We start from the raw sequence: 22,598 nt of genomic DNA, 5'->3' as shown, positions 1-22,598 counted from the left end.
TAGTTTAAAAAGGGCTTAACATAATGATACATTAAAGATCTGCTGTTGTTGTATTAACCTTCAGGTCTTCTGGTTCTGCTCTGCTCTGCATACAGAACCAAACATGGAGAAGCAGCATTCAGCTTCTATGCACCACAAATCTGGAACAAACTTCCAGAAAACCCCAAAACTGCCAAAACACTGAGTTCTTTAAAACTTGACTAAAAACCCAGCTGCTTAGAGTTACTATATTTTTGAACCATAATAAATGAAACACTGACCAACATTTTGATGTGTAATGACGGCACTTTGAAAACTGTGATGTTTCAGTCGTTGATTTTTTGTGTTTTTATGATGTAAAGCACTTGTTGCTATGCTAATATACTAATAAACTTGATTGATTGATTAACAAAATACCAGAACAAGAGGATTTGAAACCCAACACAAATATGACTTCCTGATGCTGTTTTTAGGAATGTTTTCATCTTCTGAATTTCAGGTGACTACAGGAGGAATGAGATGAGAGTAAAGTTGAGCTTTCCAGCAACAATCACTCCAGATGTGAAACCAAGTACCGCGTACAGTGGAGGATCCAGGATCATGTGGGCCTTGTTCTCTTTATAAGTTGGGCCATATAGCACAGAATAGTGACGTTTGTCGAGTATCAATGACATTAAGGTCGGATACAAATTCAGGTTGCATTCAAAAGATTAGATATGGGTCACATTAAGACAAAAAAATGTGATTTGGGTCACTTCAGGTTGCATTGTGAATGTAGCCTAAATCTGGTGGATTCTGTCTGTTTCTTTTCAGCCATTAATGGTTCAACAGACACAAAATTCACCTTTTCCTAGACAATCTCAGACCAAAATACTACAGAAAACCTCTGAAGCTGAGGAAAAGAAACTATCTGAGGAAGCCCAGAAAACTGGATAACCTAAAGCAGAGGTTCCTGGAACGAATAAATTTCCTCATCAGCATCCAGTCATCGAGCTCTGCAGAGGCCTGCTAACGAACCTTTCACTAGATTCAGGCCATGCTTCACGCTGCTTTTAGACAAACTAGAGTAACAAGCCTCATCCGTTGTAATAAATTCTGGTTCATGATGGTTGGGTTTTTTTTCACACTCCATATTTTTTCCGTTCATCACAGACGATCAGATGGTGGAGCACTGCTACAGCATGCCTCTGCATCATCATCACCAGGTTCTCATGTACAAATATTTACACAGTTGTTGTTGTCATTAATTATCTGCTCACGCTCCTGCAAAGCAAAGCAGCCCAGCCTTCCCTGTCGCTCCCATTTTCCTCCTGTGTTTTTAACCCATTTCCACTGTTTACTCCGCCACACACCTCATTTCTAGTTTTCTTTTCGTCGTCTCTCAAAGCTACAGTATGGAACTTTTGCAGAAATATGTTTTTTCCACATCGTGACAGTACAGTATGAGACATAAAAACATCGAGCTCTTCCACCTCCTCCCTGAGCAACTGTTACAGTCTGCAAAAATGCACCGCTCCCAGTCAAAAACAACCAATCAGAGCTGTCAATTATAGCCGTGTATGCTGCTAAATGTGCAAATCATAAACAAAACATTTCTCCACCGTCCTGGGAGGCTATGCTAACTAGCCTTAGCATCCGTTGCAGGCAAAGTTATAGTGAACCAGATGTAGGGTAGCAAAGAGCATCCGTTAGAGGGTGAACATGAGAGTGATTGACAACGCTAAGACCCTCCTCCTGGTTCTGATTGGTTGTTTTTGACTGGGAGCGGTGCATTTTCTTATGTTACATTGTCATGACATAATGATAATTTTAACAAATATGTGTTTTTTTGTAAAAGTTACATACTTTAACTGCTTGTGATTTCATCCCCTATCAACCACAGCGATTCACTGATTTATGTTTATTTCCAGCAAATTTTGCTGGACAATAAATTGAACACATTCACAAAGATCAATAATATTTAAATTCTTATGAATATTTAACACTGGAACTTTTATCCAAAATAAATAGACAAAGCAACATAATTAACAAATAAAATTAATTCTGGGGTCCGTAAACAAAATTGTCCTTCAGAAAAAAGCGCTAGTTGAGACCAGAGGACCAAACTGAAGATCCAGGTTTTGGTAGAAAGAGAGAAAAAAGAAAAATGATAAATCACACAAACAGAAATTATTGAGCTCTTTTTAATTTATCATGTCATTAATTGATTTATTGATTATCGCAGCAGGCCTACTTAAAGCACACATTAGCTCGCTATAATCTTTGTTTTATCTCTAACTATCCAGCAAAAGCAAAGCAGAGCGAAGGAAATCCTTTGTCTTTTTTCTGTCTAAACAGCCTGCACCCACAGTATCAGGGCCATATATTCCCAAAGCAGCCTGAGGTTCTGGTTATTCCCACATCTATTTGACGAACGGGTCAGCGCGGCCAATCTTCCGTCGGCCAGGCAGCCCAAGGAGGCGGGACTTTGGGTCAGCGTAGCCAATGATAGGCGGGCTCTCCTCTCAGAGGGCTGCGCTGATTGACAACCGGTGTTGGACGGGAGTCAAGAGGCTAATTGTCATCTGACACTCTCCCCCTCTTTATCTGTCTGTCTCTCCCATCTCTGTTTCTGCTCCCTGTGTCCCCTCTACAACCCGTTTCCTCCCCCATATCTTCCACCCAGACCAGTGCTCCCTCCTGGGTCCAGAAGGTCTCTCTCATTGGCTAGCCCTCACATCCCTCCGGAGCGACTTTGTGACGCTACTGGCCTGGAGCTGATGCCAATCTCCATCCCCAGCCAGCCCTCCGGGACCACCAATACCCCCACCCCTCTCCATCTCCATCCCAACATCACAAACTTCAATGGCCTGTGTCAAACACACACACACGCAAACAGATCAACTCGGGGGACGGGGACAGAAGCTGATTAACCAAATACTTTTATCAGCAGTGAAACTGCTCTCTCTGCCTGCCTGCACTCTGCACAAAACAGCCTTAAAACACAAAAAAACATCCCCAGCACTGTCACGGGCCAGAAACACCAGGCCACTCAGAGATTTGGGACTGGGCGAGTGTTCGTCCATGTCTGCTTTTGTCTGTGACATTGTGAGCGCGTTGGGGGACAGAGTTAGCAGCGGGCTTGGATGGATGGCAGAGAGGAAGACAAACAAGCACAGAAAGCCTGGCGGACAAGCTCCGTCGCCCTCGCTATCTTTTCCCTTTCCGCTGCCTCTCTTATCGCAAGTCTCTTCCCTTTTCCTCTGATTTGACCCAAAATGTTTGCGCTATCTGATTCTGTCTCCAGCTGCGACGGCAAAGTTGGTTTGGTTGTCACCTTCAGTCAGAGAGACACGGTTGTACAACTTACAGTTTCCACCCTTTACAGATTTATTCTGGTTTTGTTTTTCTGTCACATTTAAATCCTTTAGCTAGTCCTTCAAATTTAAATCAAATAAAGCAACCAAAGGAAGCACAAACGACTATTTGTAAAAAATGGTTTTTACTTGTTAATGCTGATCTATTATGCTTTTTTCAACATAGCCTATACCAAACATCTCCATTATTTTTTTGCACATTCTTAGATAATTAGGTTTTAGTCTGGTCAGTTCTGTTTTAGAGACTCTTGTCACTTTAAATCCAAATAAGCTGCTGCCAGCCACCCTCAACTCAGCGTTTGCACTAGCAAGTGAAAATGGCTGCAAACAGATACACAATTACACAACCATACATCTTTGAAAAGCAGAAGTGGAACATCCTGGACAACCAACAAGAATGCAGCAAGTGGTTTCTGGATGGTAAGTCAACAGTAAAACTCTTTTTTCCAGCAGCCATTGTAAAACAAATCCATTATATAACAAAAAGTGCAAATATACTGTAGGTCCCATTTAAGTAAAACAACTATACAGACTAACTGTGATCTAAAAGCCAAATCCTGCCAGATCTGAATAACCAAGAAATGACCTAAGCAGAACATGTCTGACAACATGAAGTAGGTTAATATTTTTACAACGTAATTAACCAATTTAGCTACAAACAGGATAATAAGCAAACAACATAATAGCACAATTGTTAGCTGATGATTTCATAAGCTAAAATGTTATATAGCTAAGAAGTTATTAGTTACTAGGCTAGTTTTTAGCCAGTGTTGCCCAATATTTTAGTCAGGCAGGGCAAAATTGTCAAGTTAAAAAAAAACGTGTGGGGAACAGATAATGTTTTATTTTCCTTCTTAAAACTGAAAATCCAACATTCTGGAAATATAATCTGTAAATTGTAAGCCTGGAAAATAAAAAGGGTCTTTGATTTTTGGATCATTAAGCAAAAGACACATAATGCCCTAATTCTGGAGTCAATTCATTTTCTTTTTCTTGGTCTGCTAAAACAAAACAAAAAAGTTTATTCTAAGGAATAAGATGAGGATATGAGTCAATCCATCTTCACAAAATATCTCTGCATTTACTTAAGTTTAATTAATAAAGTGTATAAAAGGTCTGGATGGTAATAGAAGTTGCTGAATATTTGTGGTCCTAAGTACTTTTACAACTGTTTTAAATTGAACACAAATTTAAAACCATCTATAAACTTCACAAGATAAATACCTAACGAGTTATTACAACTGCAAAGTTAATAAATTCAACTATTTCATCAACAGCAGTTACGTTGATGAATTTTTATTTGCATCTGGGATTCTGTGGCTATATCTTAAATTGGAATAAAACTTTAACTGCTGTTACATTATATTATTGACAGGAATAAAATTCACATTAATTTAGAGTTTAAATTGGCCAGATAAAGACAAGAAGGTGCAGAATATGTTAAAGAAGAAAGTTAGGAGGTCAGTGGTGATAAATTGTGTTGAACTGAATGATGTTAAAACCTAAAACAAAGAAAGAAGCTTTTATTTTGCTTAAGGGTTGAATTGTTTTACCTCCGTCTCTTATCTGTACCGAACATTAAAAAAAAATAGGGAGTATTTACAAAGCTTTATAAATGCAGAAAGCGCTCCAACACAGAACAAATCTATGGAGTACAGCACTCATTTTCTCTCTCACACACACGCTTACAATCAGATGAGCACAGAGTTGATGTTCAGGGCCAAACAACACAGCTTGAGTTTAAAGAGCCTCTCTGATCTGACATTTGTTTTTCTGTCTGTCAGAGAGAGAGAGAGAGAGAGAGAGTGGCGGGAAGAGAAATCGATCACAGGAGAAACGTGTAGAGGAGGGGAAAGAAATGAGGTGGAGGACTAAACTTAGAACAAGAAGGTTAAAAACGACAAATGAGTTGGAAAAAAATGAAAGTAAAAGAGAGAGAAAAGGGAAGAAGCAACGAAAATATCAAATATCAAATACAATGTGGTCTGGTGTACAACCATGATAAAACAGTACACTCAACAACAAATCCAGGGTTTTAACTAGAGCTGCAACTTCAATTATTTTAGTGATTGATTATTCTATCAATTATTCTTACGATTAATCGGATAAAAAAATTGCCATATTCTGGATATTTTTCATTTAACCACTTAAGCCTTTTAATATTAGAAATACATTAAAAGATGTAAATAAACAAACAATAGATCCATTTTTAAATGAGAAAATAATCATTTTATTTCCTAAAAGCATTCTGTTCGTGAATATGAACTGGGTGAAGCTAAAACTGCAACTTAAAGAGTTTCGTTGTTGTTGTCCAGAACGCAGAACGTCAGAGTAAATGGATGCATGTCCAGAGAGATGTCCCTGTCTACCGGGTCGCCTCAAGGCTGCGTCCTTTCCCCGGCATGATAAAAGGTTAATATTAAAATTTGCAGATGACTCAGTGATAGTTAGCCTTCTACATGAGGGTGAACATACCCATGGCCCTGTGGTCGATGAATGTGTTGACTGGTGTAATAAAGCTTTTCTTTTATTAAATGTACAGAAAACAAAGAACATGTGCATTGATTTTAGACAGAAACCCCATAACACAAATCAAACAGTGATTAAAGGTCAGACAGTGGAAAACTATAAATATCTTGGGACTATTTTGGATAATAAGTTAAAATTTACCAGCCATTCAGAAAACCTACAAAAAAAGATTATTTTTGTCTAAGGAGGTTCACAAAGTTTCAAGTTGATAAATCATTGATGATCCTATTTTATAGATCCTATATTGAATCTCTGTTGACCTTTTCACTCCTCTGTTGGTTTGGGAATCTTAGTTTTAGACCAAAAAATGCCCTTAGCAGAGTACTACATACTAGCAATAAAATCTTAGGGGTTGAACAATGCTCACTTACAGAACTGTGTAAAAAAACAAATCATTAGGAAAACTAAAGCCATTATTGCTGATCATCCTTTACATGCTGAGTTCCAGTTTCTGCCTTCTGGCTCAGACTTCCTTGTATAAAAAGTAACAGGTACAAACTCTCCTTTGTTCCTACAGTAATATCTGTTTTTAATGCAGGACAAGGTAGGAGGACTTGCACCTGATCTAGTGTAGTAACTGTTGGTCAATAATGAAATGCACTGCTGTATTTTCCCATTATTATGTGTTGATTTGTATATTATGTGTTTTTGGTATTTTTTGTTGTTCCTTATTTTTTAATCTGTGATACTTTGTCTTTTAGTTTTTATACTTGCTGCAGCATCAATTGCCCAATTTGGGATATGAATAAATCTGAAATCTGAAATTATTTTGTGTCTTAAATGAAAAGTGTATTTTTTGTATAGTTTTAGCTTAATTCCTGCTCCAAGTATGATTTTCTTTCACCAAATTACATTTGAGTGCAGTTAACAATTCGTCGATTACTAAGTTAGTTGACAATTATTGCAATAATTGATTCATCACGATGAATCATTTCAGAACCAATTAAATCATATGAACAATGTAGTTTTTACACGGTTTACAAGGATTAAAGTGGACAAAACCACAAAACACAGAAACATCTGTGCTAAAAATGCAATAAAAAAGTTCCAGAATATATGTATAAATATTATATTAGAGGTGTTGGTTTTTTAAAATAGCTTATTTTAATATTTCATGATATTGAAATACATTTCAAACTCTGATTATGGTTACTGTAAGTACTCAAATACAAGGAATAAATATATATCTCATATGCGTTACATTGTTTTAACATACATTTAAGAAAAGAAATCCATCTGAACTGTTATTTTTCCGTGGAGGTGTGCATGTACTATCTTTAATCTGAACTGAAAATTTGTTTTTCATGCTTTTTGAAAACAGCCTTCATGAGATAAAACAATGTTTTAAGTCTCTTTATTTTCAGTTCTTCTTCTATTGTCTTTGTATTGATCCATGTGTTTGAAATAAATGTGAAGAAGGTGAAGAAAAGCACACATGTGAGACAGGAGGAGAGGTGAAGGAGGGCAAAGAAAGAAAAGAGAGGGCAGCAGGAGGAGGAGGAAAGCATTCCTCTGGAGCACCTCCACTCTGGGGAAGCCTCCAGAAATAACTGAACTAGAAGACACCCCCACCTCCCAGTAAACACCGCCTGCATCCACCAGTACAGACTGGGCCCAGAGCTCACCGTCAGAACACCTGAGCTGCAGCAGATCGCACACACATATGCAGAACATGAACAACGAGGGCAGCGAGGTTTGGAGGGGAACATAATTGCTTTCTCTTGTAGCGCAGGCTCAGGAGTGCTTTTTGACTGAAGACACCAATTTCACGCTAAGGCATTATTTAGCTTGATACAAACTTGATTAGGCTTTAAGGGAGGTGAGACAGAGAGAGAGAAAGGGACCGTCGGAGAGGAAAAAAGGGAAATAAACAGCTTTGTGTCGCTGGCGGACAGATTAACTCGCTCGTCATGCTCCTTCTGGGAGAAACGAGGAAAATATACACACAGCACAGCGAGTGTGCGCTCGGAGCGTGCCTCGTTGTTTGCTTTATTATTCTCCACCAGTCTTATAATCAAATATGCTGCCATACTTTCTATTTTTAAATTGTTTTTTTAAAAGAAACACTTAAACTGTTTCAGCTTGTTTGTGAGCTTTCTCTTAGGAAAACAATATCTTATCAATATTTTGTCATAAAATGAAGATAAACCTTAAAATCCTTCAGTGGAGACTGGTTGTTGCTCAGTCACAGATAATGAAGGAGAAAGAGACTAAAAGCCTTTTCACACAGCTTATAATTTTTTAATCCTTCCCTGCAGGCATTGAAGCACGAGCACCAACCAAGTTTAGTTAAACTCGCTTGTTCTCCATGTTGATGTCTACAATTAAAGAACAGAGAGATTATGTATGTATTTAGCAGTAGCTGTGCTTCCATTGGAAGTAAAATTGCGCAATTTGACATTTCAAAAATAAATTTGCTTAATGGAAACACGTCAATTTTGAAAAATTCTTGTTTTCAATAAAAAGTTTTGCCACTAGGATGAGGTGGTCCTTTGGTTTATCAAAATTAATGTATTTTGCAAAACTACGATGGAAACATTTCCACACGTTACAAGTCACATGATCGACAACCGGACGTTACTACTGGTAGAAAAGACGAAGAAGTCGACAGGAAGTGGTAGGAGGACGACAGCGTAGCATCTTTTTTACTAACTTATGTCGTGAATAAACTTATTCATGTGTGATTTCTTGTTTAATAAAAAACCTCCAATTGCGAAATCATGTTGGTTTTTTTTTACTTTAGCAGAACATCGACAATTTTTTCCACACTTTTTTAATGGAAACACAGCTACTGTTATGCTGCAGACAACTTTTTTTTTTTTTAAACCGTTTCAAACAAATAACCAAAAATATGGAGGGGATATAGCAAATGACAAATTTGTTTTATGATGAGTAGTATCCAAAAGGTCAGTTTTCAAATCATGGTTTCATTCATTAAACGTTAAAATCCAATTCGACTTGATCATGTGTGAAAAAGTAATTTCTTCTAAACACAATAACTGGTTGAACCGCAGTAGAGAGCAACAGCTGCCATCAAGCAATAAAAAAAAACAAGTGTACTTCGCTACAATGCTAAAACTATGTTCAAAATAAACAGGAAATAAATTACTTCGTAGCAGCTAAAAACTTTTACCATAACTTTTGAGAAGAAATACATTCTTTTCTTTATGTCAGGATCTGTGTTTTCTGTGTTCATTTAGAGTGTTTTGTGTCCTTGAGTCTCTTCGTTGTCCTGTCCTCCCCTTGATTGTTCCCAGGTGTGTCTCGTTCTGTGATTACCCTCCCGTGTATTTAACTCCACCTGTGTTCCTTGTTCCTCGTCGGGTCCTCGTCAATGTTAGCTTCTTCGTCGTCAGTGTTTCCATGTGCCTGCTGTTCGTTGTTTGGACTGTGCTTCTTCATTAAATTCATCATTCATCATACCTGGGTCCGCTGCATCTGCCTCACCACTCTCACCACCCGCACTTCATGACACTTTAGTTTTTTTAAAGTTTAGCTGGGTTGTTTCTGAGTTTCCACAGGGGTTCAAAATCCTCATTTCACCCCATTTTCCACTCTGATGCCTTCAAGTTCAGCAGACAGAACAAGTTTAGTTTTGAACCTGCATAATGTCCACAGTTTCTGAGTCCTGCATCAAAACCCCACCACACAGTCTGTTGTTCTTCTCCACAGTCTCCTCTTTTCATTTTGTCTCAGATGGTGTGAACTTTTCATGAGAGCAGAGAACACACTTCCTCTGCTGATATAAACCAACTCTAAGTTTTCTGAAGATAACAATTAGTCTCTCAACCTGAGCAAATCTTCACTGTAGGCCTGCAGCAACCATGATTTTCATTTATACCCAGAAGTTGGATGTTTCTTAACTTCTAAATCCAACATGGCTGCTGTATGTATAAAAGGCTGCCTCAGTTACAGACTTATTGTTCTTCAGTTCTGTGGATAAAACTGTAAGTTTTGAAGGCAAATTAATTTTTAGTGCTAAAAAGAAGAAAAGCCAATTGTTAATAGTTAACCTGGAAATCCCACACCTGAGACGATTTTATCCTGAAAACTTGAAAGCTTTTAGTGACGTCATTCCCAGATGTGAGTTGTGAGCATTTTTCAACATTTTTAACCACGAACTACAACAAATTTAATTGTTTTCTAAGTGAAACAAAGACTATGTTTACACAGCGGGCAAATGCAATCTATATGCAACTTTTTTAACGGCCCAATTTCACTAATTTCACCCAAAAAATTCAATTTGTGCCACTTTCATATGTGACACTAAATAAATATATATCCAACAGTTTTCAAAACGTCTGCAATCAGAACAATCATGTCGTGTTTTGTCCAACTTTTAGATTACTGGACAATAATGTAAAAGAAGTGCGTCTTAATTCTAAACCAGAAGAAGCCAAACACGATAAATCTGGACGTAGAAAATGGCTGAAGCAGCAGGTTTACAGCTAAAGGCCCTGAACCCATTCTCTGTGATAGTAATTTCTCCAAATTGCACCAGAAATCTGTGATGAATCTCATCCAAGTTGAGTTTGCATCATGCTTCAGTAAGATAATCATCTCTTTTTCCTCTTAATCTTCCCACTGCTTTCTTCAGTGATACTAATCATTTGTCAGCATAAGAAATCATGTAGGTCAAGACAGAAAACCTGATGCTCAATCATTCAAAGTCAAACTATCTGAAAACTATATTCTGTACGTATATCTGTAAACTCAAAAGGTAATTTTTATCATTTTTTTCTGCAGATTTAAGCTAATTTATTAATAAGCTGTTGGCTGCTGTAGCTCAGACTGGTAACAAAACTTTCCATAAATAAAAAAACAAACAATGACCCACATTTTTGCAGAATTTCCACTTCTAAATTTTTTCCTGAAGCAAACTGCTCCGGTTTTAGCATTAGCTCCTAATCAAATCTGAAATAATCTTCTGTAAATTCATTCGGTTTTAATATGCATGCTAAAAAATTACTTTATAAACAAGTTTGGAAAAATAGCTTTAACAGTTTTTCCAACAAATAAGAAAAAATCTGCAGTAAATGAGTAACTTTTCAAAAAGGTTTGCATGCTGCTGCCATCAGGAGTAACTAAGTTACTGTAATGTGAAGATGTAATTAAGTATCTATTTCTAACTAGTCCAGATTTTGTTTTTCAGAAAGGGAAGTATTTTTTTACAATTTTGTTCATGTCTCCATTAGTTTAAAGACGGTTTAAGTAGTTAAAAGTTAAATTAGATACAAGACGAACAAGAAATTCCCTAAGAAGGTGAAGGAACTCTCAATTTGTTCCTTAGATTTTTATTTATGAACCAAAGTTTCTACCTTTCTTTCAGACTTAAGCGAAGGAGGAATTTAGAAAATAGAAAACTTAATTTACAGGCACACGTCAGGTCTTATTTTTCACCGAAACAGTTTCTGCAACATCTTTTTCAGCCAGGAGAATCTCTGCCTCTCGCTGTTTTACTCTTTCTTTTCTCCTGCTGCAACTCGCTCCATTGTAGGCCTCTCAGCTGGACGCCGTTGCCTTTTGACTGGGAGGTGAATGGAAAGGAGTTAGAAAAACCAACTGAAGACTCCAGTGCTGAAAGGAAACATCGGTGGGTCTATAGCGGGGCGCTCTCTACAAAGAGCTGGGAGAGCGCTCGATAAAAAGCAGAAACACAACAGAAGCAGCTTGTTCTCCAGAAGACTCCCCGCTCAGAGGACAATGAACATTAGTCTGGGTCCCAGCCCGGGTTCTGGGCGTTTTGGGGACTGTGTGGATGCTTCAAAATGTATATGTATGAACTAAGCAAATGTTGAAGTGGCAAGACTGGAAACAAAAATGTAAAATGTTGGAATCGCTTTGGGTTGTGAACTTAAAAACTGGTGGCAAATGTTAAAAGTCATCTCAGCTCCTCACCCACCCACATGTTTTAACATTTCAGTCGTTACTCTGGCTGTAGATGATTACAGGTTTAGGCTAGGAACTATTTATTTGTAGTCATTTCTTGACCAAACTAGCATTTTTTTCTTACTAACTTTGAAAGAAACATGAGGTCCTTTCCTTGTGTTTTTTGTCTTTGGTAAAAAAAAATCTTAGCGGTTGTAGGATTTCTCTCTCGTCTTTGGTAAAAGACCACAAGTCATTTCTCCTGCTAGCATTAGACTCGTGTTTGTTTTAGTTGTATTTACCCAGAATGCCCTGGGTTGTAGTCCGCTTCCTGCTTTTGGAGTGGTCTCCATTCCGCTTCCCATTCACATACACATTCAAACCGCACCAGAGTTCACTTCAACCGAACTGAGATTAAGGTTTGTAGGCAGACCAGAGTTCAATGTATTTGTCCGGATCAGAGTATTATGTATTCACGCTTCCCCACACAAATCGGACTAAATTAAAGCGGACTAAACATGGCTGGTGTGAAAGCACCCTAAGAAACGCAAATTCCCTTTTCCCAAAAGTCCTCCTTTCATCAACATCAGTGTGTGGCGCAGAGAGAGGAAGGGGAGTGCAGTAAATTCATTATGCATCAGCCAGGTGTGCAAAGGGGAACTGCTAATTGCCCCTCCACTAATGTTTAATGTACAGAATATGTTGGGGTGGGAGAGGAGAGGAAGGCTAAGAAGTGTTAGAGAAATGGTGCAAATCTGTCCAAAATCCCAAAAATTCAAAGACAGCTACAGATATTTACAAAATCACTGTTCTAAACGTGAAGAATTTACATCTTTGAGACTAAAATAAAATAAAATATTGACTTTATGCACCACACTAACATCTTACACACTTAAAGACATCGTTTCTGTTTGTTTCAGTGTGCGTTTGTTTCCACTACGTTGGGGACAGGGATGGTGTTCAGGTTCAGTGAGTTTGCAGCTGATAGACAAGACTAGCTAAGCCGCTACCGTGGCATTGGCCTGGTCTGCTGGTCCCACGCACATGCAGCCGCCCGACCGCACCAGGCCGGCTGCTGATAAGGAGATGTGCTGGCATGATGCACACCTCACTGAGGAGCAAACCAGATCAAACTGGTACCACATTTTCTCATCCAATGAGAAAATGTGGTGCCACCGAGATTTAAGGTGTGACGTAAACATCTAGTTTACGTCACACCTTAAATCCAATTATTTGGTAGAAATATGAAACAACTTCATAATTTATTTGAAAACTGTCATCTACAGCAACCATGAGCAATCATCACCGAAGTCTGAGAGGGTGCAGACATTAGAGGTCAGTTTAAAACTGATGCTAACATTTGCAGTTGCGCACACAGAGAAAAGTCAGATTCCCTCTGGAGAAACTTTTATCATCAGATGAAAATATGTTAGACGGATTCTCTAAGTCGTTTAAATGTAAAAACACCAAACAAACTGTTGAGCATGGTGGAGGCAGCATGTTGCTATGGAGTAGAGGTAAATTGCACTGAGTTAATGGGAATAATGAAGGAGCAAAACTAACTGGAAATTGTTCTCAAATTGACAGATAAATGATTTTAACTAGTTTGGTCTTTTAACATGACGATGGTCAAAAACACGTTTCAGAACAGCTAAACAACAACAACTAGCTAAACAGGCTAGCATTAAGTTTCCAGGGCCTAACAAAAGCCCTAACAGGGCTGTATTACATAGTTTTTAAGTCACATAGTGACATTTTACAGCACTATCAAGTACCTTCAGTTGTAAAAAAAAAAAGCTGTACATATAAAATATGACTTAAAAGAAACTAACTTTGAAATTGGGCCTCTGTCTCTTTAAAAACTCCTGCTCTTTCTGAAACTCCACCTGCAAAAAGTCATCACAACATGGCTTCTCTATTAACCCTATAACAACGTTTTAACCAGCGTTTCACTGAGATGTAGCTCCTATAATGAGCTCAGCAGGTGTTTGCTAATTGCTGCTGGCTAGTCTGAAGGAGCCGATTGGTAGAGCCATGGAGAAGGGCTGTTCTGTGAGGTAGGAGCTTGGGAACAGCACCTCTGAGGAGGAGGAGCTGTGTCCCTGAAGGCGGAGCTAGGTCCACCCAGGCGTTTGCTCAGGTGAATGGTTGCCATGGAGATTAAAGGATTTCTCAAACATGCAAGAGAGAATCAAAGCAACACTCCTGGTTTGTTTTAGATAAAGGAATAACATTAAAACATGAGGTAACGCCCAAAAAAGTAATTTTACATGATACTTCCCCTTTAAAGATTTGGAAATCATGCTTTAAATGAGCTGCACCAATTCTGCAAAGAACAGTAATCAGAAACCCAGAAAAATGTGTGGTACAGGTACAACTTGCTACAGGAAATTAGGCAAAATATTAATGGGATACATGTACATATATCAGCCAATATTTCTACCCTGAAAAACAGCAATTAAAATCAAACATTACAAAAGCCAAACGAATAATTTCTGACTGGAAGTGTAGTCTGATATCTGCTTAAATCTCACTAGTCTTTGCTTTAAAAGGCGTTGTTATAAAGATGTTGTTTAGACTGGTTTTTATTCCTGAATAATACCTGAAATCCTTTCTGGGTCAGCTAAAAGAAATTTAAGAGTGACTACTTTCAATATTCACACATTCACTTTGTTTTCTTCCCAGAGTGAAAGAAGGCCTAATCTATTTAGGTATGTGTTACTCTCTAAGCTTTCCATTGTGGAGTAATTTGGTTCTAATTGAGCGCAGATCCACATGAGTCCATTACATTCAATTCATGGTGCCGCTGGGCTCCACCAATCACCAATTACATTAGCTTGTTTTGTCCCGTTTATCAAAGAAAAATAGCAAAAACTCAAATCCACCCCCTGCTGAGGAGTCAATGGAATTTCTAACAAAGCTTTCAGAGAGCCATTTAATGGTTCAGCAAGCCTTAATGCAAAGCAACAACAGGCTTTTTATACAGGAGCGACGTGCAGCCGTCACAAACCTGTTCGAAAGCAGCGCTAACTCTGAACGGGATGTTTTAAAAAAGGACACACAAAGCAAAACGCAGCCTTTACAGTGCTGTTAAAAGTCATGCGCACCTGCGAAACACTGCAGCCTTCATGTAATCAAAACCACATGTTGGAGGTTAGAGTTTTATAAGAGCGGGTCGCCCTGTGAAAGAGTCCGCGCTCTGCCAAAGGGTGACATTAAAGACCCGCTGATGGCAAAGCCAGATGGAAGGAGGAAGACAGACAGACAGCAGATCTGTGCTGAACATACCATCTTTGTGTGACATAATCCTCAGCCTTTATAGTAAAACACAAGAACCGTGAAACGTCTTTCCAAATTAAACTTACTCTCAGTGCTGGATATTAAATGCTATTCCTGAACTGGCTTCCAACTGAATGTCATTTCTAAATAATTTAATTTCAATATGACGTGTTGGTGTTGCAGTTATTTGGCTCCTGAGCTGTTAACTGACAACAACACCAGGAAAAGAATAATTACCATATTAGAATGGGTTTATGCAGTCGAGCATAAGGTCTTCCACAATTTTCTTGAAACTGCTTTTCCACTTATTTCAGTACATTATCCAAGTCATTCAAGACTCGGAGGGGCTAACGTTTTCACGTGTTTTAAAGTTTTAAGTGTTTTATGTATAGGAGACAGAGATGACAATTTCCCTGAGAAAGTTTCCTTTCTTTCCATTCATCGGTCGCTGAAAAACATTCCTAAACTCCAGAGATGCACAAACACAAAACAGGAACTAAGGAAAGGGGAAACTTTAAACTGTCTGACAGACAGAAAATTTCTCTTTCCCATATTGCTTGAAACCTGTGGCCTGCTTAATAATGTGGAACATCCTTCTTAAGTAGATTTCCTTTAATTGCGATCACCAGACAAACTAATCAACCAGCTCTCTGAAATTAATTATAATGATTCAAAGAGCCCTGACACACAATACCATCTATGAATTTAATAGCACAACAAAAAATCTAATTTTATGAGACTTAAATCCAATTTGCATAATAATTTGGAACACAGTGTAAAACAAAAACCTTGACTTGCCCCAGTATTGATCTGTAAATGTGTACATTTAGACTTTTTCTTAACTACTGACTATTCTGTCCAATACTTGACTAATAAAATTCATTCTCTGTTAAAATACAAAGCAAACAAAGTGAAAGACAAAGGATCCCGATGATGTAACTCTGCTGAGAATCTATGTTTACACTAATGGGTAAAACCCTGACCCTGTTTGCATGTAAGCATGGAGCAGAAAGAGCGGAGAGCAGGAGAAGTAGGAAGGAGGAGACAGAGTGATGTCATTATCCCAGATCCCTCCAGCAGCAAATCCAACCTCCACAGAAATCATTTGGCTCCAAACAAACAGTGGAAAACAAAGCAAAGAACAGCTAAAAAGTGAGCGCCCGCTCCGGTCTTCCCACTCTCCTCCATCTCCCTGTCACATGCGCTCAGCTCCCGTTTAATGTCCTGCAAATGAAGCGGATTTATTAATGTGTAATTAAGTAATAATCATCACTACATAATGCATGAGAGACTCCAGGGGCTGAGGGCTGAGAGGGAGAGAGAGAGAGAGATAGCAGACGCAGAATGAGATTTCTGCCTTCCTCGCTTCACTAAAGACACACATTAAAAACGGATTAATCCACTGAAATAATATTTAGATAAGAGGGAAGCGGAGCTTGCTTTCATTTCTTCCTCAGGCTCATCCCTGCTTTCTTTTTAACCCAGGAGCTCCATCATCGCACCATTAGTCCATGTTCAATTAACAGACAGCAATTAGTCAGGTCCCGTCCGTGCTAACAGGGTCTAATCGCTGCAGAGGCTCGACCGTTCCACCAAATCCGTCAAACAAACCTGAGGACCGCTGCTCATCAGGACATTTCCAAACATCTGACCGCATTTCTTCACGCTACAATTCTGTGAAAAAGACGATCCTTATTATCCTTATTAAACAAGACTTTTTTTTATTACATTTGCAGTTTCTACAGACTGAGTGAAAGTTCTGACTGATGTAAAGCTTTCTGATAACTTGACCAACGTCTCATTCTCTCAGGTTTCCAAGGAAAATGTCAACTGATAAATACAGGAAGGCTTTACCACTCTAATCCTGCTATGGATTCCTTACAGCAGCTGCTTATCACTTAATTCAAATAATAATAATATCCAGAGAAAACCGGACGGAGATATTAAAATATGCCTTTAAGTGCTCATGCATATTATTTTTATCTTTTCAAAATATAAGGAAAATTTCTGTAAAGATGTGTTCATGTTTTAAAGGAATGATGCTTTATAATAATATAACACATCAAATAAAACTCTGTCTCAATTTGTTGCTGAGAGAAAAACAATCTGTTCAGCTATAAAAAAAACCCATAATACATTGCAGAGAGTAAAGACGCGAGAAAATAACTGAAAAACAAAAATAAATGTAACTTCATAGTTTCAGAAGATAAACAGCCAAAGAGTCAGAGTAACATCTTAAACACTTCAACCTCTTCTTTACAGAAACTGAACCAACTTTAGCTAGAAATATAGATAAGATACGAATCATAATGTGACACGGTGATCAAAGAGTGAGACTAATTTGTCTGATGGAAAAGAATATACCAAAGTTCGGTCTGCACAACATTAAATCATAATAATCATGGCAATATCTAGATTTACAATCCTAAAGGTCTACTTTGAAACAAAATGAATCAGATTATTAGCGTCTGCATGACCGTATTATATTGGATCAGTTGCACGGACGTTTACTGTCCTTCATTGCACCAAACAGACTTTTCAGGAGACAACACCAGTTTTTCATCAGATCAAAATCTTCAAGGTTCCTTGATGAGGTGGTCGGTGTAAGATTATCTTCATTTATTCTTCAAACTTTAGCCCCAATCCATATTAAAAAACTAACTGGATCAAAGTGCATGCTGCTGGTTGATGCATTTAACAACTGAAAATGGAGGAAGTTCCAAGCTTTTATGCATTTAATGCGCAGAGAAGAAAGCTCACTTTTTTAAAAATTAACTGATATATTTAAAGTTTTTTGCATTTATCTTCTGATTTGCAATATATTTGACTAAAAGACATTTATTAGGATTAGAAATGCACTGATCAGCCATTTTTTGGCCAATACCAATGATCGGTTTGAGCCCTGATCAACCAATTCTGATTTTGACCAATTACGAAACATTCTGAAAAAAACAAGCTTCAAGTTTATGACAGAGGTGTTGGTTTGTAATTAAAGAACAAATTAAAGATTTTACAAAAACTTTTATACATCAAAACATGTTGCAAACATTTTGAAGATTTTTTATCAAACTCAAAAGTGCAACAAAGTACCTGCTGTCAGCTGACAAGAATATACATCAGAAACAGTGCTGCATTTAATGAATAGGGGAAAAATACCTTTATAGGTTTTAGTATTTAATCTAACAATGAAGGGGAAAATTGGTCGATTCCAGTTTCTGAGAATTTACTTTTATATTTCATGCTAAAATAAAAAAAGAAAGAGTGACAAGTTAAAGTTCAACAATTATAAATGCGTGTATTATCACGCCGCTTTTGATTCACTATTTGCAAGTTATTTGTAACGTAAAATGTTGCAATTAATGCACAAACAACCCAAGGCAAATTATATTATTTGATATAATATAGAGAAGCACTTTGGAAAGAGGAGTTTGCTGGGATGAATCTCATTAAGACCTACGTATGTAGACAGCTTTTCTTTGCAGCTTTAATGAAGGATGACAGAAACCTGACAATATTTCTGCTATCTAACCTCAGACTGGTGAGTGAAAGATCCGTTTCTGATCGGGTCGCTGTGATCCGGTCCGGACCTGCAGCAGCAGCAGCAGAGACGGCCGAGTTGGGATTCTGCTGCTGATGCTAAGCCGGTCAGAGTCGGGTGAGCAGGTGAAAGACAGAAGAACATGAAAACACAGATAATCCCTTGGTGATGCCCACCTCACCTGCTGCACCCCTCCTACCTTTTACCCCTCACCCCCTCCCTACTTTCCTCCTCCATCTCTCTCCCCCTAAACCCCCCCAACGCCCCAATGCCAGGTCGTGCCAAGCTGTCAGAGGGGCAAGGTGCGGACGGGAGATAGCAAACACACACAGGAGTACACACAACACATGGTGCTTAAGGCAAGACAACAAGGGCTGTATTTGCAGAAAACACACAGATAGAGAGAGAAACAGACAGAAAGAGGGAGAGAGAGAGAGAGAGAGAGAGAGTGTGAGTGTGTGTGGTGGTCGTCTGCATCGGCTTTGCCTCGCCTCGCTTCGCTCGGCTGCTTCACTGGAGCTAAGCTCCGGTTATCCAGGCTGCTGAGACCTGCCGGCCTCAACGAGATCCCACTTCCAAAAACATGAGCGCAAACACACACCCACACACACACGCACACACACACACACACATGCACACACGGATCCACTGATCTGGACGGGATGCAACAACCATCTTCATCCCATCTCTCACATTCTGATCAGAGAGAAAAACAGGATTGTAGATTCTCATGTTCTCCAGATCTAAACGTGACATTATTTAATGCAATTTTGAGTAATTCTGTCATTTTACAGTAATGATTTTTGTTTAATCTTTATTGGAGACTCTTCAGTCCAGCTGTACATAAAGTTTCAATAAATCCACCGCGATTTCCTTACTTTTGAGAGATCTACGATTGGCCGATACTAACAGTTGAAGCTGATCTTATCCACCTCAGCATTGAGGCATTTGACTGACAGACCCGCACCAGGTCACGTCTGCATGTTTGCAGTTAACAATAATCGCCCCACTGTTGCCCTCTCTGCAACGTTCTTTCTCTATTTAGCGACATTTCAGACCAAAGAAAAAAAATCTGCATCGGCCAAAATCAGAATCAGCAGGTCAGGTTTTTTAAAAGGTGCAATTGGTGCACACACAGTTAAAATATAGAAACACTAGCTGCCTTTCCATTATAAACTTTGTTGATATTCTGCTAGGGTAGAAAAGAAAACACAATTTGACAATTGTGTTGTTTCCATTAACTAAGAAATGCAATTAAAATCACATGTGAAAAAGTTTGTTCACGCGATAAGTCATTAAGCCATCATCCTCTCACCACTTCCTGTCGTCTTCTTCACCATTTTCCCTTTAATTTTGTGACTCGTGTTTCCATTGCAGCTTTGTGAAATAAACTAATACATCAGTACAAAAGCTTTTTATAAAAACACTTGAATTTTTTTAATCTTAAGCAAATGTATTTTTGTAAATCCAAGTCGTGCAACTATGTAGTCGATGGAAACGCAGCTACTGTTGAAGGATGTGGACGATGTGACACATTTTAAACCAGAAACAGATCCATGCAGGACTCAACACAAAATGAACGAGAGTTTGCCCAGGATTCCTGTGGAAAGCGAGAGCTGTCACTGCCGATCACATCCTCTCCCTACGAGAGCTAAAAAGCAACAGTTTTAAACCGTTTTCCTGCACACGCAACCCGCAGTAGAAAGACATAAAAACCACAAACCCATCCCCGAGGGAGCGCATTAACACGTTCCGTCAGAGATTCCTGCACAGCACATGCAGCCTCCCCTCTAATGTGGACTGAATAAAAAGCGTCCCGCCTAAAAGCAAAGGCTAAAACCCACCAAACATCCCCCCAAAATATCCAACAATCCTGATTTATAATTAATACCAGGAAGGCTTCATGGACACAGGAGGAAAAAAGCAAAGGAAAAGCGTGGATGGCTCTAGGAAATAGAGGAAAAGGGGGGAGGTGGGTTGGTGACCACATGGTCGGACAGTCCCGCTGCCCATCTGGGTCCCATAAAGGAAACAGGGAGGCCAAGGACACCACATGCCCCCCCTCCACCCCGCCCCTGCGTGATGCCCACTCAGCCATGCACTGCAATGAACGCCACTTCATGACGATGGCGGAAAAACTCACGCCTCGTTTAGCAGCAAATAAAACTTATTTTTCAAACAGAAACAAACAATTTTATCGATGTTTAGATAGTAAATATGCGGGAAAATAGCAGTTATTAGACTTAAATAAGACGGAAAACCTTCAAACCGCTAAAATATGCGCTTTTCCATATTCTAATAGCCTCTTTACTGTAGTACATTTTTAAGAGTAAATTCAAAATTGGGATTTCTACTCTAATTTGCTTTATTCAGTAAACCACAACAAGTTGGTGTAAAAATAATAATAATAATAAAACAGCCCACGCTGTCAGAACAATGATCCACCCGTGTCAGCTAATTAAAAACCAATTTCCACTCAGTCAGGTATACAGGACTTGCTTCTTTTTTTATTTTCCACAATCTGACTCAGTAAACTTCAGGTCTTAAGCCAAGCAGCTGTAGAGCTTCACACAGCCAGCTTACAGCCCTTTGGGGGGAAATCAACTTAAATTAAATTAAGAGTCAACGCTGCAGCGGCACAAACTCCGGTTCTGCTCCCAAACCAGCACTTTTCTTACCTTTAACAGAGCGCGGCTTGGCCTGTTTCCGTCTGGACATCTCCGCTTTGCGCTCTGAAACCTGGATTTTCTCTAACTGCTCTCGTTCCGCTCCTGGTTTCAGCTTCCCATGCAGGCGGCGGAGCAGCCGGGCTGTCCTTTCCTCTTCCTCCCTCTTCTTCTTCTTCTTCTTCACCTCCACCACCTCTTCGCTGCTTCTTCGCCTGTTGCAATGCGGCAGCTTCGGTCACTGCCGTCAGTCCGGCCACAACGCACCGGGAACTGGAGCCAGGCAGCTGCCGCAGCTGCTGCGTTTTGTGGGAGAAGCGGACACAACTTCCTCGCTCGCTGCGACTCCGACAACCTTGATTTTGTTTCTTTTCCTCGCCGCGCCGCCGCTGCCGCACGCGTTCCGCTTTCTCCGACCTCTTCCAGCGCTCGCGGACGGACCTGTGCGCGAGCTGCCACCCACGCGCGCGTCCCAAAAAAAAAAAAAAAGAAAAAAAAAACACCAACCAACACCTGGACAGGACCTCCACGCGCTGCGATAGAGAGAAGTGACAGCCAGCACCTCGTACGGATTGTTGTTTTTGTTTTTTCGGGTATTTTTTCTAATATTTTCTATCGATTGAAGCGCGCCTTCTTTCTCCTCTCCTCTTCCTCTCAGCTTCTTTAGTTTAGTGTCACTGTTTCAGGCTGTTCTGGTTCTCTTCCCCCCACCCCTCCAGGAGCCGAACCGGCCAGAACCGTCCGTTATTTCTACTCTAGGTGTTGTGGATCTGGTGGCATGGACAGTGCGCTGCTTCCCCCTGCCTCTCCACCCCGAGGGGAAAGCTGCTTTTACAAGCCGTTCAGTTTGTTAATATTTCCTAATAAACGGCAGGCTGATGTTTGGAGCGGTCTAACCCTGCGCTAGCCTCTGTCTCCCTGCTTTTTCTTTGTCCTGACTCTGGCTACCAGCCTCCCTCCTCCTCCTCTGCCTGCCTCTGCTGGCGGGGCTGCGGCGCAGACACACATAATAAAGCCAAGGCAGGCAGTGCTTGGCTGGAAATGTAGCCGCGTCCCAGCAGGGGGATGTGAGAGAAGGGTCCCGGCGGGGGAGCGCTCTGATCCCGCAGGGAGCAGCTCGGCACAGCCCGGGTTGGCTGAGGCAGAGAGGCAGGAGAGAGAGAGGGAGAGAGCGAGAGAGACAAGATGGGCAGAGGGAGGGAGAGAGGGGAGAAAGGGGAGGAGAGTTGTGCAACAGCGGCGAGCTGTGGCCAAATGGCGCAACTGCAACCTGGAATTGGACTCAACAGAGCAGGTTGTGTCAAACTCATTTTCAGTTTTGGCCAGAGTTGGGTAGTAACTAGTTACATTTACCTGAGTAGCTTTCTAAAATTACTTTTAGGA

At 39.7% G+C, this 22,598-nt stretch overlaps 1 protein-coding gene across 2 annotated transcripts in view; it reads right to left on the bottom strand.

Moving 5' to 3' along the window:
* Window positions 1–22,374, bottom strand: part of znf423 (zinc finger protein 423) — a 184,146-nt gene extending 161,772 nt beyond the window's left edge. Inside the window, exon 1 of one of the 2 annotated variants that reach the window (XM_032580635.1) lies at window positions 21,228–22,374. In XM_032580635.1, the coding sequence (XP_032436526.1) occupies window positions 21,228–21,267 (40 nt within the window). In that variant the 5' untranslated portion in view covers window positions 21,268–22,374. The remainder of the gene's footprint in view (window positions 1–21,227) is intronic. The other variant, XM_032580643.1, reaches the window with a different exon arrangement.
* Window positions 22,375–22,598: the final 224 nt, after the last annotated feature.

This window comes from Xiphophorus hellerii, chromosome 2, assembly GCF_003331165.1.
Source record: "Xiphophorus hellerii strain 12219 chromosome 2, Xiphophorus_hellerii-4.1, whole genome shotgun sequence".
Taxonomy (NCBI): domain Eukaryota; kingdom Metazoa; phylum Chordata; class Actinopteri; order Cyprinodontiformes; family Poeciliidae; genus Xiphophorus; species Xiphophorus hellerii.
The sequence above is the reverse complement of the archived record's forward strand: the minus strand, read 5'-3'. Positions and strand labels throughout refer to the sequence as shown.